Source organism: Rhea pennata, chromosome 15 (assembly GCF_028389875.1).
Source record: "Rhea pennata isolate bPtePen1 chromosome 15, bPtePen1.pri, whole genome shotgun sequence".
In the NCBI taxonomy this organism is placed as follows: Eukaryota; Metazoa; Chordata; class Aves; order Rheiformes; family Rheidae; genus Rhea; species Rhea pennata.
This window is the reverse complement of record NC_084677.1, coordinates 10552177-10567900: the sequence shown is the minus strand read 5'-3', so window position 1 is coordinate 10567900 and position 15724 is coordinate 10552177. Positions and strand designations below refer to the sequence as shown.

At 43.6% G+C, this 15724-nt stretch overlaps 1 protein-coding gene and 1 long non-coding RNA gene across 3 annotated transcripts; both read left to right on the top strand.

The window, feature by feature from the left end:
- Positions 1–296: 296 nt before the first annotated feature.
- Positions 297–4232, top strand: COQ7 (coenzyme Q7, hydroxylase). The gene is made up of 6 exons (XM_062588246.1): positions 297–366; positions 490–689; positions 1089–1203; positions 1308–1447; positions 2979–3047; positions 3671–4232. Exons 1-6 carry the CDS (start codon positions 297–299, stop codon positions 3746–3748), a joined length of 672 nt encoding a protein of 223 aa, XP_062444230.1. The 3' UTR covers positions 3749–4232.
- Positions 4233–8919: 4687 nt separating this feature from the next.
- On the top strand, positions 8920–13815 carry LOC134147383 (uncharacterized). 2 transcript variants are annotated; one of them, XR_009959999.1, is made up of 3 exons: positions 8920–9220; positions 10352–10508; positions 13512–13815. It is a non-coding gene; the product is annotated as an uncharacterized LOC134147383 (long non-coding RNA). The 2 variants fall into 2 exon arrangements; XR_009959998.1 differs by having other exon boundaries at positions 8920–9588.
- The last annotated feature ends 1909 nt before the right edge of the window (positions 13816–15724 follow it).

Below are 15724 nucleotides of genomic sequence, written 5' to 3'. Positions count from 1 at the left end.
GTTAAGCCGGGGCGAGCCGCAGCCCGGCGCCGACCCCGCTCTTCCTCCGCCGCGGGGCCCCAGCGGCCTTCGCGCCCCCCGCACCGGAGCTGCGGGCCGCCCGTTCCCATGGCAGCCGGGGAACGCCGGCCCTGACTGACCGCTCCGCTGCCCAGTGCGGAGCCGCGGGCGAGCGCCGGGCAGCCAATCGGAGGCGCGATGGGGCGGGACGAGGGCTGAGCGCCGGCCCCCGGCCGGCTCTTGATGATGACGTTGCGGCCGCGCGACGCTTCTGAGGAGGCGGCGGGGTCAGCGGGATGGCGGCGGCGGCGGCGCCGGTTCTGCGGCGGCCGCTGGGGTGGTGCCGGCCGCTCTGCGGCGGCGCCGGTACGGGCTCGGGCTCGGGCTCAGGGGCGGCTCCGCGCCCGGCCGCGCCGCCCTCAGAGGTGGCCCCGCGCTGGGGCCCTCCCGCCCGCGGCCGAGCTCGCCTCACGCGTGTCTCTCCGGCAGGTCGCAGCGGCGGGTGGCGCCCGCCCGTGAGGGGCGCTTCGGCCGGGCCGAGCGGCACGAGGGTGGCCTCGGACGGCATCAATAAGGCCGTCGTGGAGCGCATCATCCGCGTGGACCACGCCGGGGAGTACGGGGCGAACCGCATCTACGCCGGGCAGATGGCCGTGCTGGGCAGGTCGGCGGTGGGGCCGGTTATACAGGTGAGCGGGCTTGAAACCTGCTGCCGCGTTTCCTTTTTGCTTTGCTTTTGATTAGTGATGGTCGAACGAGACGGTAAAGCTTTTACAGCAAGGCATCTCTTTAAATAGTTTTGAATATATGTGTTCATAAAGAATGATTGTATTACTTAAGGGAACTATAGCCTATTACTGTAACATTGTGACAAAGGCTCAGATATTTGTAGATATTTTTATGTTGCCTGTTTGTAACTATTTTTATCTGCCCTTCTTCCTGTTTTCTTTGTATATTATGAATAGTCATCTCTAAAGTTAGTGTGAGTGACCTGAGCAACGTACTTCGTTTCTCTATTTGTTGTTAGTTTTATTTAAAATGTCAGATTTCTTAGTGTTATGCTTTAATGTGATTTGGTTCTGCTTCAGCAAATGTGGAATCAAGAAAAAGATCATCTGAAAAAATTTAATGAGCTAATGGTTGCATACAGAGTTCGACCTACTGTTTTACTGCCTATCTGGAATGTAGCAGGCTTTGTTTTAGGTGAGCTGGTATTATTTTTACTGTTTTATGAACTCTTTGAATGTAGAAATTATTCAGGTTGCTTTGGGTTTCATTGTTTGTTTATGATTGTATCCCAATCATAGGGGCTGGAAGTGCTTTACTTGGAAAAAAAAGTGCAATGGCTTGCACAGTGGCAGTGGAAGAGAGCATATCGGATCACTATAATAATCAGATCAGAACTCTTATGGAAGAAGATCCAGAGAAGTACAGAGAATTATTGCAGGTATTTTGCTGTGACTTAAAAAGTAGTTTAATAAACTAATTGAATTATGTAATGAGACTTTTTTAGAACAATATGCCAGTAGAATCTACAGCAGATCTTTTTGTCCTATCACTTAATTTCTGAAGGCAACAAAAACCTTAAATTAAAAGGTTGGTTGTTCCTTTAGCAATGCTAAATTGATCAAACACTTAAAATGTGTTAGACTAGCTTCAGAACAGTTACATTAAATCAGTATTTTCCTTTTGTTTTAGTTTTGATTATTTTTAATTGAGAGGAAGATTTTAGAGCAAAAGAAAATAGGAAAAGTATGATGAATTGCATAGTAATGTTTTGGTTATACTGGATATGATTGATTTATTCAAATTTTGAATATAGAACCTAAAAGGAGCCAATACTTACTAGGTCTGCAAGGAAAATAATTCACAAGTATTACAGGCATAAAATTGGGATGAGTTTTTTTAGGTACTTGTGAGAGAAGACCTGTTTCCACATGCAGCCCATTGAGCTTGTTTGTGTTCTGCTTGCTCTAGGGTCTGCGTGATCATTCCCAACTCTCTCTGCTGGCTGTTGTTGTGTTCAGCTGTGTGTAGTTTAGCCCATGGCCAAGTCTAGTTATTCCAAACTTGTCCTGTTGTCACAGAAACAGTATCTGAAGTAACCCAGCCTGTGTGGATGTAGGAGGAAATATTACTTATAATGGTAGAGGCTAATAGTCAGAAGGTGAAAAATAAAGAGGAAAAAGTTAAGCAGCAAGGCTAGTCAGCCTCTTCAGTAAGAGGAGTAGAGATGAAAGTGAAAGTGAACTATGTGGGTGGATGTTGGTAGGTTCTAAGCATGTTACTAAGCACTTCTAGATATTTGTAGGCATCTCAAGAGAAAATTCTTGAAACTTTTTTTGACCTAGCTGTCAAACTACAGGAGAAAAATAATGGTGTAATGAAATCCCAGCTCTTTTATTTGAAGGCACTATTTAATTTCTGTGCTATGTTCTTTGACGCTGTCTCTATGATTTTGCTTTTTGTGCTTCACTGCCTGTTGGAGTCTCTTCCCAGCTCCTTTTGTTCTCTATCTTGTTCTTTAGAATGTAGTAGAATAGACAAAAACGCTGCTGGCTTACAGGGAAACACCCTTACTGAAAATCTGGCAAGGCAGCAACATTAATTTCTTTTAATTTAATGTGTCAGAATAACTGTTATATGTGTGAAACTAATTAGCATTGCAAGTTACTCTGAGTATGAGTTTTCTTGAAACTGTGGACAACAGTGGTATATTGTATAGCAGATTAGGTGTCTAAAGATTTTTCAGAATATTAGCATAACTTAAGGTTTGCGGAACTCTGCGTATGGCAGCACAATTCCTTTCTCAATGAATTGAGGATTCAGGTCTTCAAGAAGCAGAATGTTTTTGAGAGAGACCCAGGCTTCAGATGTCTACCCTGGTGCATGCAGTGGCCAACAGCATATGGTTTTGTATTCTAGCTGCCTTGATTTCACTGTACAGTAGACCTACTAATTACCTACTGTTTTCAAAGATAATAAAGCAGTTTCGGGATGATGAACGGGAGCACCATGACATTGGGCTTGAACACAACGCAGAGTCAGTAAGTACAGTGTTAACTTGTTGATGCTGTTAGCAAGGATCTAGGTTGATAATCTTCCATCTCCAGTGACTGTGACATAATTCTTTATGTGAGAAATAAAAAATAATGGTTTGATAGGCTTTCCTGAAAATAGGTGTAAGATAACACCTAAATGGCACTGCATCTTATAGCTTTTATTTTTCTAGAACAGAATTGAATGTTGGATTTCACATCAAATGTTAAAGTAATTTTTTGTTTTCCTGGCAAGTGTTCTCTGCTTAGGTTTACTTTTTTATTTAAAGTTTTTATTTAGCCATGTCTTGAAAATATTTAATCTAATAAATACCATCCATACAGTGGGGAAATTGAGTGTTCGTCTTGGTAGATGAACACAACCATGAGCTCCCTTGCTCATAGGAGGAATGTTTGACTTGCCAGCTTCTTTCTCTTGACTTATATTTGCGGAGAAATGGAAAACATTCTGCTAAGTTGATATTTATTTAGTTTTATCTAGGGTGGTTGAAATTACAAATATAGACATGTTACTAAGATAATGCTCACTATGGCTTACCACGGATTTGGTTCAAACAAAGTGTGTTATTGGAGTATTAGATGTATTTAATTTTTTATTCTTTCTTTTACAGGCACCAGCTTATTCGGTGTTGAAGATAGCTATACAGCTTGGATGCAAAGCTGCTATATTTTTATCAGAAAGAATTTAGTGATGTTTTTCATAGCGATTGTGGTAATAAATTATGAAACAATACCATGTGAAATTGTGGAAGACTAATAGTTATTTTATAAAGCCTTTTAAAATTTTCTTCACAAAGCATCTGATCAGGCCATCCTTTCTCATATTGAATACCCTTGCAGTAAGTATCTCGATTAATGTCAGTGGAGCTAAGTGTAAGTGGAGATGGCAGAATTGGGTCCATACAAACTAAACTTCCTTAATCTAAAACTGTTCACAAAGTGGCAGTGTATATGTGTATATACATGATTTATATACATACATAAAAATGGTAAATGTGTTCTCTGTTGCCTTCACATTTATATTTATTTGAAGTAAGCTGGAGCTTATTAGCTCATTTTAAAATAGTACTGACTAAGTAAGATTTTTGAGTTTTAAGGGTAAGTAAATGAAATCTTAGTAATTATTTCTTTTCAGTCTGTCTTGAATAAAGATTGGTTATTATAAGACTTTAATTTGAAGACTCTTTTATATTTTTAGGCTCAATTCTGAACTCCTTATTTAATCAGAATTTCTATTTACCTGATTTTGTCCTGAGTGTGTGCAGAAGGAATGGACCCTTGATATGAAGCAGATGGGCAGAGCAGTTTGGAGCAGCTGTAGAATTGCATCTAGGATTTTTTATACCTTTCCACTTTATTTCCTTTTGCATCTGGACTTAAGAGGCTCTTGAATAAGGACTCTGACTTTCTCAGTGTAGGAACAATTTTTCCATGTTTCATGATGACATCTTGGTGTGGAGCAAAAGAAATACACCAGATAGTTCTGTGTGTATGCTGTCTTAACACTGACCAGAGATGACAAAATACAGGCAAGAAAATAGCAATGAAATTAGTATGGCTTAAACTGGTAGGAAGTGAGACTTTCTTCAACATATGTCTAAGAGCCTGGGGTTAGAAGCCCGTAATGGTTCCAAGCAGACAGAGAAGGATTGGGCTGTGACTCCTTTTGTTGTTACTTTAAAATATGATTGGTGAAACTCATAAGGCGTCAAGAATTGCTAATCTTGCTTCCCTCTTCTGGACATGCTAAGTCATTTTTGGGATGGAGTGGGGAATGACCCACTGGTGAGACATAGACACAGTTTCCAGTGCAGTACAGGAGAGGACAGGAACTCCTTGCAAGATTACTTCTGTTGCTTTTTGTCTTAAGAAATTCCTGACCATTCTTTTCCTACTGCATCTCCATGGAAGCAAAGTAACTTTCCAAATGCATAGGGAGAATAGAAAAGATGCTGATATCAACATGCAAAGTCCCTGCAAGAGTCTTGCATTCCTATATTGAGATGCATGATTTTTGATTGTATGGCAAGGGAAGCCCTATGAATAATATTGCAGGTCACATAGAAAGCACACATCTGTGCTTTCTTCTTCTTTCTGTGCTTTTAAAACCTTGGGCAGACAAGGCTTTCTCAACTGCTATAAGCTAATTTTTGTCTCCCATTCCTTGTGGGGAGTTTGTTTGTTTTTGGTAATAAGATAGCTTGACACAAGTCAAGCAGCAGAACTCAGACTACTGATGTCATTTACACTTTTTAAACAAAGCAAGGTTTGATCCTTTAACTGTTTTGCATGTTCACTGGAATATTCCAGGAACTCAAAGCTAAATCAGTGATTTCTCGGGGCTGAGCAGTATGAAGCTAACTTTAAGGGATTCTCTCTCCTTTTTTTTTTTTTTTTTTTCCACTCACCTCAGCCTCTGACAATTGCAACTGCTATGCATATAAACATGAGTTTACTAAAGATAGGCCTTATTAGACTAACATATTATCTTTCCAAACTTGACCAATTCTCTAAACAAAAATCAGATTTACCAGGTTTCTTACGTTAGTTTCACTGAAGCATTTGATATAGTGTACATGGAAAATGATAAGGTAACTTAAGAAGAATCAGTGCAAGAATGGTTAAGTAAAGGGGCTATGGGGTAACAAGCATCAAAAGAACATGCAGTAGTTGAGGGCAGTTGCTAGGGAAGTTTCTGAGGACTTGATCTTGAGGCTGTTCACGAACAAAAGTGCCAAAGCTTGAAGTCTGACTGTGATGTAAAATTGTTTGATAAAGTAGAAAACTTGCCTGAAAATACCATTTTGCAGTAAGATCCCACAGTCGCATAAGTCATGGACTTTGCTAATTGAGTAAAAAGGTAGAGGAGGAGATTGCTTGGTGAACACTATTGTAAAGCTTATAATAACAAGGGACAGCATGAAACAACATCTTTTATAAATACATTATTTGAATTGGAGGAGAGGGGGAACAGTGTGTTTTGAATCAGAGCTGGAAGTCGCACACCCGTGCATACAATGGTCCTGTGGTATAAGCTGGAAACCGAGCCAGGCAGTTTCCTGGTCTCTTGGCCATTACATCAAGGTTGAGCGTTAGACAAGGCATCTGTGGTGCTTTCCTAGACAGATGATACTCTGTTGAAGTCCGATAGTCTCAAAGGCACTAGTTACAGAATGATTCTCTGGAAATGTCTGGTGGTGTTCAATGGCTGTGGAATTTGCTACTGACAGAGGGTAGTGTTCATGTGATTCTTGTTTCAAGCTGTGGGTGGCATCTGAGGCCATCACACACTGCCCATTTGGAACAACAATGTTTGAGGGAGAAATGACATTTTTAATGCATTTAGTTTGGCTGAAGGGTGAGAACATTTAATAGCAGGAAATTCCATATGAGGTCAGTGTATTTGCTCATATCTGCAGTAACTGTAGGCATTCATAGCAAGTTTTTGTCTTCAGCACCTGAAAACATGTTCTACTTAACACAATTCATCTAAAGCACATTTGAGTAGGCTGCCAGGTAGTAATACTGTTTCTAGCTGTGAGCATAAATATTACTGCTCAAATATGAATCTGATGAAGAACTCTACATCTCACAGCCAGATTTGTTCTTTTTACTGAAGCACAATATTTGCACCAATCCATTAAAGCAAGGATGGGCTGTTCTCATGCCAGTTTCAGTAACTGTTTATGTTTCTGCTCACTGATATTTGCTCTTTTTTGTTGTTTTACATAAAAAAGGACTTACTTTTCCTAGTACGAATGGGAAATTTTTTATGAAAAGCGTGCTTCATATAGTGAAAGACTGTAAAAGGTGGTTGGAGGTTACAAGAGGACTAGTGACGAGGAAGTGCTGTACAGCAGTTCTTCATTGTTACACAGCTGCTGCAAGGTTGCAGCAGCTTCTTGCTTATTGTTTTCAACCAGAACTAAAGCAGACTGGCATTAGCCATCTCAGCAGTGGTCAACGGCAGGCAGAGGCTGAAGCGTATAGCTTATACAAGTTTGTTGTTAGAGTGATGCTCGATGAACTCTGGTATAGCTCAGATCTTGCTGATCGAAGATAAGGAATTTGCACTAGACACAGAACCTGCAAAATGCTGCACCTTCATAGTGGGAAGCGGGCATCTCCAAGGTGCTTTCAGGTTCTGGGGCCCTCTTCTGAACCTGAGGGTATGCACATAATTTGGGTCTTGTAATATGTTCTGTGATCAAATGCTTCCCCTCAGAGTAGTGACAGCTTCTGACTTCTGCAATAGCCAAAGGTGTGATCATGAGTTTCACCAGGAGGGAGGTTTTATCTTCAGTGAGGAGGAGGAACAGAGCATATCCTCACTATGTGTGTGGGAGCTGTGGCTTTTGTACCTGCTGCCTGGTTAGTGTCTTACTGTTTTCTACTTTAATCAGTGTCGGGGGCAATCTGGCTTCTATCCTCTAAAGATGCTCCAGATCAAGAATTAAAGGATGCTGCTTGAAGGATACATCCAGGCTGTGCAGCTCTTTTGAATATTTTGACAGCTCTGAGGCAGGACCTCTGCAGACATTGCTGCTGGCTCTGGAAAAGGAAAACTAAGCAAAAGAAAGCAGATGGATAATGTCAGCCCTGTCTTGCAAATTCAAAGCTGTTCTGAAAATTCAAAGCAGCTTCTAAGATTTGTGGCTCTTCAGTAACAGCTCTAGAAAGCTACCAGGGTGGCAAGGCTCATGTGACACTAGCACGGCTTAGATCTAGCTACAGGCAGTATGTGTTTGCCCCTTGCTGTCTCAGCTAGGCTAGGCAAAAATCACGTCTGTGATTAACACGGTGATGCTGACATAAGTTGAGTGGACGTCATGCCATGTAGTATGTAAAATGAAACTCATAAGATCATTTGGCAGAGGACTAGATTATTGAGACAATAAATATTACAGATATAAGATAAATGCCAGATTAATGGGCTTGATCCTCAGCTGGAATGGATCTGTGTGTCTCACCTGAGCAAGGCAGAGCTACAGATGACTGAGAATATGCCATGCAATTTCTATTGCGGGGGGCAATGTGAATTGTACCTCTCTGACCTTGTCTGCCATTTAAGGTGTTACTTGTCTGCAAAGTCCCTTGTGTTTGCCTGGCCCCTTGACTTTAGGGAAGATACAATTTCAAATGGGTGTCAGTTATTTTCTGTCACTGCTGCAAAGTTGTGGCATGTCACTTGCGTTGAATTCTGCAAGTATTTTCAGCTTGTGGGGTAACACTGTTTAAAGGAACTAGTAAAAATATTGGCTAGTTCAAAGGAGGAGGATATATGCCTAGGAAAGAGAGTGTTTAAAGGTACCATTTTGCCATTTGTTAATTCAGAGACCCCAGAATGAGACTCAAAATCTGAAGAGGTTTAAGAGCATGACAGTATCTTGGTGGTTGTACTCCCAGCTGAAGCAGCAGAACTTTAATTTGCCTCAAAGAAAAGCTTGTTGACCCTTGCATTCTGAGTTGGGGATCTGATTTTGTGTTGATTAATTGAATTAACTGCTAACTGAAAGGTTTAATGGGTGACAGGTCTTTAAAACAAATTGACAGCATCAGAAGCATAAGTTGCATTCACTGTTAGGTGCTTGCAATTAGTGTAACCTCTTGTTCATTTCAAATGCTTTTGAGAAATACCACCTTATGCCACACTTTCACAGAGCAAAACTCAAATATAAGTAAACCAGTGAATTGTACCTGTATGTGTCCAGTAATACAGGCAGTAGCATCAGTTCATTGTGTTAATACATATAATAATATCCTTATGCTGATATTAATAAAAAAAAAATGTGCTAAATATCTTCACTTCACAAATTAAGGCCATGGCTCTTTATTTGCTTATGCTTCTCCTTAGCCTTAAGGGAACGATGCTCTCGTGGAAGCTCCTGGATCATAGAAGCACGAGTTGGAAGGGAGCTCTGCAGATCGCCTAGTCCAGCCTCCCATGCCTCGAGACAGGCCGCTGCCAGTACCACATCAGTACCAGATCAGCCACGGCTTTGTCTCGCCGAGAGAGAGCCTCTTAGGGCAGCCTGCTCCAGTGCTGCGTTACCTCACTAGCAACGCTCTCCTGTAATGTCCACCCTGAACCTTGCAAGGCTGTGGCTGCTGCTGCTTGTGCTGTCCCCTGGCTCCATTGGGAAGGGTTGGGCTCCATTTTGGTAAATACCCATCATGTAGTTGTAGGCAGCTGTTCTTACCTGTCCTGTGGACATGTCCCCCAAGCCCTGTGCTGAAGGAAGCAGGGCATGGAGCGGAGTGCACATCCCTTCTCTTTTGTATCCTTCCTGCAGCATTTCTGTCCCACCTTCACTTCTCACAGCAAGTGGTAGCTCCTCACAAGGCTGCATTCCCCAGGCTGGAGGCTGCACAGCTGTAGGCTCTCCTTGCAACATGGTTCATGGAATGGCCCGGAGAAAAGCTTCCAGAATTCAGCATGTCCCTTTCCAAAGTCCTCCCCTCACTAAGGGCACCTTTCCAAAGAAGCAGCCACTACTTTGCTCTATGAGCAGTGGCAATCTGGCCTAGAGTAAGTAAGAGCTTAGTTTTAAGGGCAGTGGAAGCTCTAGCAAATCAATACTACAAGCGAGAGACACGTCTAGTAGCCACCTGGGCAGCCTCCCCCTTGTTTTAGACTCCAGGCCTCTCACCAATGTCTTCTTTCCCTGTAGCTGTTTTCTACCAAACTATTTGCATGTCAGTAATCTGTTTTTTAATGTTACGTGTGCCTAGGCTAGATGGATTTGTTAGTTGGATGGTACGGCTGGACACGCATAGGCCCAGGTGTTAATGAAACTAAATGGAACATGCATGCAGGGAGGCTACTTAAAATATCTTTTCTGGACTACAGAATATAAAGACTATTTCTGGCACTATAAACGCTTTCATGTTTTCTTTACAGCCACTGGCAAAGCATCTGCCAGTGACTGCTCAGCTTGGAGTGGAGGCAGCGGGGGGTGAAGGTGATCTTAATATTTTTGTGGTGCGTTTTGAAGGCAAGCTCTGCCAGCTGCATTCTAGCAAGCTGTCACAAATGTCTTTCAAGTCTGGTTAGAGGGCTGCTGTATAGTCAGAGACCTCTAACTGTGTATGCAAATGGCTAAAACATTTAGGAGAGTGAAACACATTTGCTTACAGGAGACAAAAGACAGGCAATGCCGAGGCAAACGATCATACTGATCTTTGCTGTTAATATCTAGATTAAAGTAAATTTTCCTCTCTAAGTAGCAGCCTACGTCTAATCCAAAGCAGTCCTTCATCTTGCTGATAGATTGTTATCTTCCTCCTGTCAGGGAAGAGACATGTTCCAGAGCTGGCACCTAAGAAGGAAAGTGCAGACGATTTGCTTTCCCAGGTCTTGTGCCCGAACACTGGAACTGCAAGGTGGCCTCTGCTCTCCAGCAGCATTGCTCCAGGCATCCCCCCACTGAAGATGATGCCGGTCTCAAGGTAGGTGGCAGCAGGCTCCTGCGTCCCTTTTGAGAGCAACATGTGAAACTTCTAGGGCTCAGTGCTCTGCCTGAGAGCTGGTGTTGGGGACTGAGAAGTCCCTGCAGCCACAGCAGTGTTCCCTGTTGTGGGGTGACCTGGAGCATGGAGCAGCCCCAGTGCTGAAGGAGAGTTTGAGAGCCAAAGCCCGATGGGCTTGGGCTGGTGTGGTGAAAGCCTGAATGGCAGGGAGAGTTGCTGCTTCTGACGGCTCGCTTGCTGAAAAAGTGCTTCTCATATATTTGCTTTATTCAACCAAAATTGCAACAATGGGAGCAAGAAAAAAAAAAAAGTGGAGTCTCTGCATTTACCACTGCTCCCAATCAGGTAATCTGGTTTCCAGTGAAGGTGTTTATAGGGCAGTGGTCCCTCCTGATCCCTAGCATGGGCACTTGCTGTAATGCCTAGACAGCGCCTACAAATTATAAGCAAAATGCAGACTGATTTTTCTATGCTGGCATTGAATTTGATGTCTCAACAGAATAATAAAGCCTCCCCCTTGCATTCCTGCATTCAAAGGCTTTCACATTGGTCCTTTTAATTAACTTTCACAGCATTTCCATAGGCTTATCTTAGAGCTGGGTTAAGAAAAGTCTACAGGGTACAGATCTCCTAGAAATGAAAGTCTGCTCTTAGCTCTAAGCCCAAGAGCAATGGGGATGATTGGCTGCTCCAGGTCAAACTTGTTGATTTGGGCTTGAATGACTTGCTGTGGTCACCTAGCAAGGCAGTGGCAGAAGTAGAGATAGACTGGAGATGCACTTTGAGAGGAGTTGTACCTCCTTAGCATCTGCATTAATCATACAACATTCCTGTTACCTGCCATGAGTGTGCAGACTTTACGGTGTCTTTTATCCAGCAAAAGAACAGCAGCAAGACTTTTAAGATCACTGGTAAGACTATGTTCTTGCAGCTACAGCTTATTCCTGGCTATACCCTGGGAAGTTAGCTGCTGCTGATGAATGAGACGATATCTGCCACAGCTCGCCTTGTCCACCCCCTCACTGCTCTGGGTATTTGACAGGAAAAGGCTAGCTTACTGGAAGGCTTCCAGGGTGGCTAATTTTCTTTTTTTTAAATAAACGGTCTGCTTTTCATTTCCTCCCACCCAAATATTTGCTAATGATAAATATATCTCAATATAAGTGACCCAAATACCACTGTGTATGCAAAATGTGAGAATCTAGTAAGACATCAGGCATATGTTTACAGGGATAATGCATGGGAAATGAATTCTCTCTCTCTTTTTTTTTTTTTTTTTTTTTTTTTTGTCAGAGAGCTGAGCCTTGCAAAGGGAAGTGACAGATACATGTGTTTATAGACAAGCTCTAGATTTGGTTGTATTTGCTTGTCATTTGTCATAAATGCAGAAACATAGACCACAAAATACTAATACAGCAGAAATTGGAACATATGTTTCCCTGTAGTAGATGTGGAGTGAATCCTAATGTTCAGTGGATGTTTTAGACTTGTGACTAGCAAAAGGATTTATACAGCTAAGCAAGTGTGAATAACCTGGAGCCTTCCTGTGTGTTGTTGCATAATCCATGGAAAAATCCCAAATGGAACAGGTGAAGTATGGCCTGGTTTTCAGTTTGCATTACTGGCAATTAATAACTACTTAAGCAGACACCTGGATCTACCTGCTATGTCACATGAATAAGATGTTGCAAAAGCACTGGGATAAAAATGCTTCTTTGAAGCTATCACTTCTAAGGAACCTTTAGAAGTGACCTAATACAATAGTATTTTCTTCCATTTCTCCACAAGTTTGGTATTTGAACAGAAAAGGTGAAATAATTGGGTCTTGTTATCAGTGGTTTTCCTAGTAACAAAAAATTCCATGATTGTATTTTCCCTGTTTTTTGTCTTCCCCGTTGGTGTCAAAATGCATGTGATGCAGCCTTTGTTTGTAGAAAGTGCATTATGATATGTCCTCTGGATGTCATTTCATACTGAGTACTTATTCCAGGCAGCACTGTAAGGACCTAAGAATAATCAGTAGAACTCTCTATAAAATGCTTGTCTGTCTGCTTGTCTGTCTTACTGAAAAAAAAAAAAACAAAAAACAAAAAACCCAGCATTTCACTTACGAAGACTTTTAGTGTCATGGCCAAGAGAAACTAACAGAACAAATTACATAAACGAACTGCATATGTTAGGTATGAAAATGTAGTGTAAAAGCCGGGAGGAGGAGTTATTAGAGGACATTTCCTCAGGAACGTTTGTTCACATTGTAAAAAAAAAAAAACCACCAGCAAATTTTGGTGCATCTGGCAATTACTATGCCACACACTATTCTTACTCTGCATTCACCCTGTTCATCTTAGAGAACATTTACTCATTCTTGGGTTCTCCCACATATGAGATATTTATTTGCTTCTCCTGTAAACATTCAATAACCTGAAACTGCTATTACACATTATTATTATTAAGGCCTGTAATGGCCTTCATTCAGTAGTTGAATTTTTCTTTCGCTTATTCTTAGGATAATCCAAACCGATCAAAGTCCGTTCAACCTTTGGAGAATTTTGGATGTGGACCCATGTCCATGTTCAGCTCTGTGTGCTATGAAGTTTCAGAAGTCTTAGCCACCCATCTGCATTTGGCTTAAACCAAGTAACTTAAGCAGATTTTAGGTGTTCCATTTGTTTTTACTGGGTACAAGTTGGGCCTGATTTGGTGTGGACTTTGCTTTTCTTGGCTTCTAAAACCATTTTATAAGGTGTTGTTGCTTCAAATCATTATGTTACTGGGCAAGTCCAGCTGTAATTGTTACCCAGCATTGCCCTGTTCCAAGAGGTTACATAAAGAAGAATTAAATTCTTTTACTGAATATAATGAATTACAAGTGCAGCTAATATTGTAGCAATTAAGCTCTATTACAGATGGGTGGATGGAAGTACCTGTGCCATTGCAGATCACCACATGCCTCTTTATTAACACTATATATCTCTATTGCAGCCCAAGGAGGGGACAATGTGCCTTTTGCTTAAACAGAATGTTCTCCGAGATGAGAGATGCTTCAGCTAGTTAGTGATCGAGGCGATAAGCCGCGCTGTCATGCAGATGAGACCGCTGGAGAGCCGATGGCAAGTGAACAGATGGTGGCTGGAACCTGGCTGTAGGTGGAGCCATTTACATTTAGGAAGGATGGCAATATTGCTATAAATCAAGCTATTTACTTCAGATAAACGGATGAATAGCTCAAAATAAAGTAAATAATTCAAAAATGAATAGAATTAAAACCAGATTATATTTGTTTCTATCTTTTTTCCTCCCTTCTTTGGACAATGGACATGGTGTAAATGGACTTTTTGTTTATTCAGTTATTTCGGAAATGCCTGTTCTTTGTGCTACACCTGTATTTGATTAATTGTGTGTTATTATTCAGTGATCTAATCAGGGAGTTAAATCAGTGCCACAGCACATACGCAGCTAGACACACAGCATGAACTGCAAATGGTTGTTAGAGGATATGGGAGGCAAACGGTGTCCAGGTAGCCCATTGGTGCAGAATTGCTCATTCAAAGTATTTGGTGAATGGCTCCAAATAAGATACGTTTCCAGAGGTTCATGAATGATTCATTAAAACAACAGAGATAAATTCAATGAAGCATTCATTCATGAATAAGTCATTGCGCTTTAATATGTTTGGGGAATATATTTTAAATATATTTCCTAGGCTTCTAATCCTTAAGCCTGACAAAGCCGACCTAGAAAAAAGATACGTTATTTATCTCGGAGCCAAAGGCTGGCGTTGAAACTGCTTGAGGTGAAATCTCTTGGTGAGGGTGGAGGCAAACCTCGGTATTTCACGCTTCTCAAAGGACGAAGAACTCCCCTGGCAGAGACGAGCCGTTGACGCTCGCGTCGCATCAGATCCCAGAGAAGCAGCAACCGCGGCGGAGCGAGCGGCAGGGGCGTTTCGAGCGTGCGCCTGCCTTTCCGCACCGAGGGGCTCTCGGAGAACCGCCGGGCTGCCACGCCAGCCCGGCGCTGCCGCCGCAGGGAGCGGGCGGCGGGCCGTGTCCTCGGAGGCAGGGGAAGGAGGAGAGGGCAGCCGCGCGTGAGGCGACGGCCGGGCCGCCGCCTGGCCCTGGCCTGCGCCCGTGCTTTTCGTCTCCACTGACATGAGGTGAGAGACACCGCTCGCGGTTTACAGTCCTGGGGGCAGCGATGCTGCTTTCTGTAGGATAAATTAGAAAGGAAAAAAAAAAAAAAAGATTTCAATTCAGTTAGGTACAGCCGGGAAGATGATCCTACCTCTGCTCAAGTGGTCGGGCTGGTGATAATAAGGAAACCAGTGGCAGCAGATGCAAAAGGAGCTGTCGTTCAGGGAGCTCACCTCGGCAGGCTCAGGAGAAGACAGGTGCGCGTGGCAGTTGCTGCATCGCCGAGGAGCCGAGCGTGCGGCTGCGCGTCGACCCGGCGACGTCCCATCTCTGCTAGCGGGGGCGGCCGCGGCAGAGGCACAGCTAGGGAGAGCGTCAGGGCTGGATTTGCTGGTAGGGCGTCCTGCTGCAGTGCCAGTAAGGCCGCGCCGCCGGAGCAGGCAGCGGGCTTCCCTCAGGGAGGGGCGATCGCCTGGGTGAGGCTCCCGCCCGGCGCCGCCATGTTGGGGGGCGCCGCCATGTTAGGGGCGGCAGTGCCGGGGCTGGCGGCAGCCGGGCCAGCCAGGAGCAGCTCCAGGCGACCCACAGGCAGCACGAGGCGAGGGCTGACGCCACCCCAGCCCGCGAGGTGGGCATGGGCCTGTGGCGTGCGGCGGGTCACGCTCCCACACCTTGTTTCTGAGGAAATCGCACAGGAGAGACGTCCCCCGGGCTGGATGGAGGGAAGAGTGGGCCCCAAGTGAGAAATCTGAGGAGAAGAGGAAGCATTAAAAAAAAAAAAAACCCTCCTTACAGCAATATCGGTGAGTATTTGCCTTCTGGTGGTACCTAAAACAGTGGGTGGCCAAGGCTGGGCAACGCACAGGAGCGACAAGATGGAGGTGGGGAAGGAGATGGCCTGCGAGTGGGCAAAGCCGTTAATGCCAGGCTGGGGTCTCCAGCCGTGGGGTCTCCTGAGCCCGTGTCCTTCCCTGCTGTACCCTGCTGGCTTTCTGAATAGCCGTACTGCCTCTGGGGTGGTTTTTGCCTCGCTGCAGGCCACTCTCCTTAAACACCATTAGC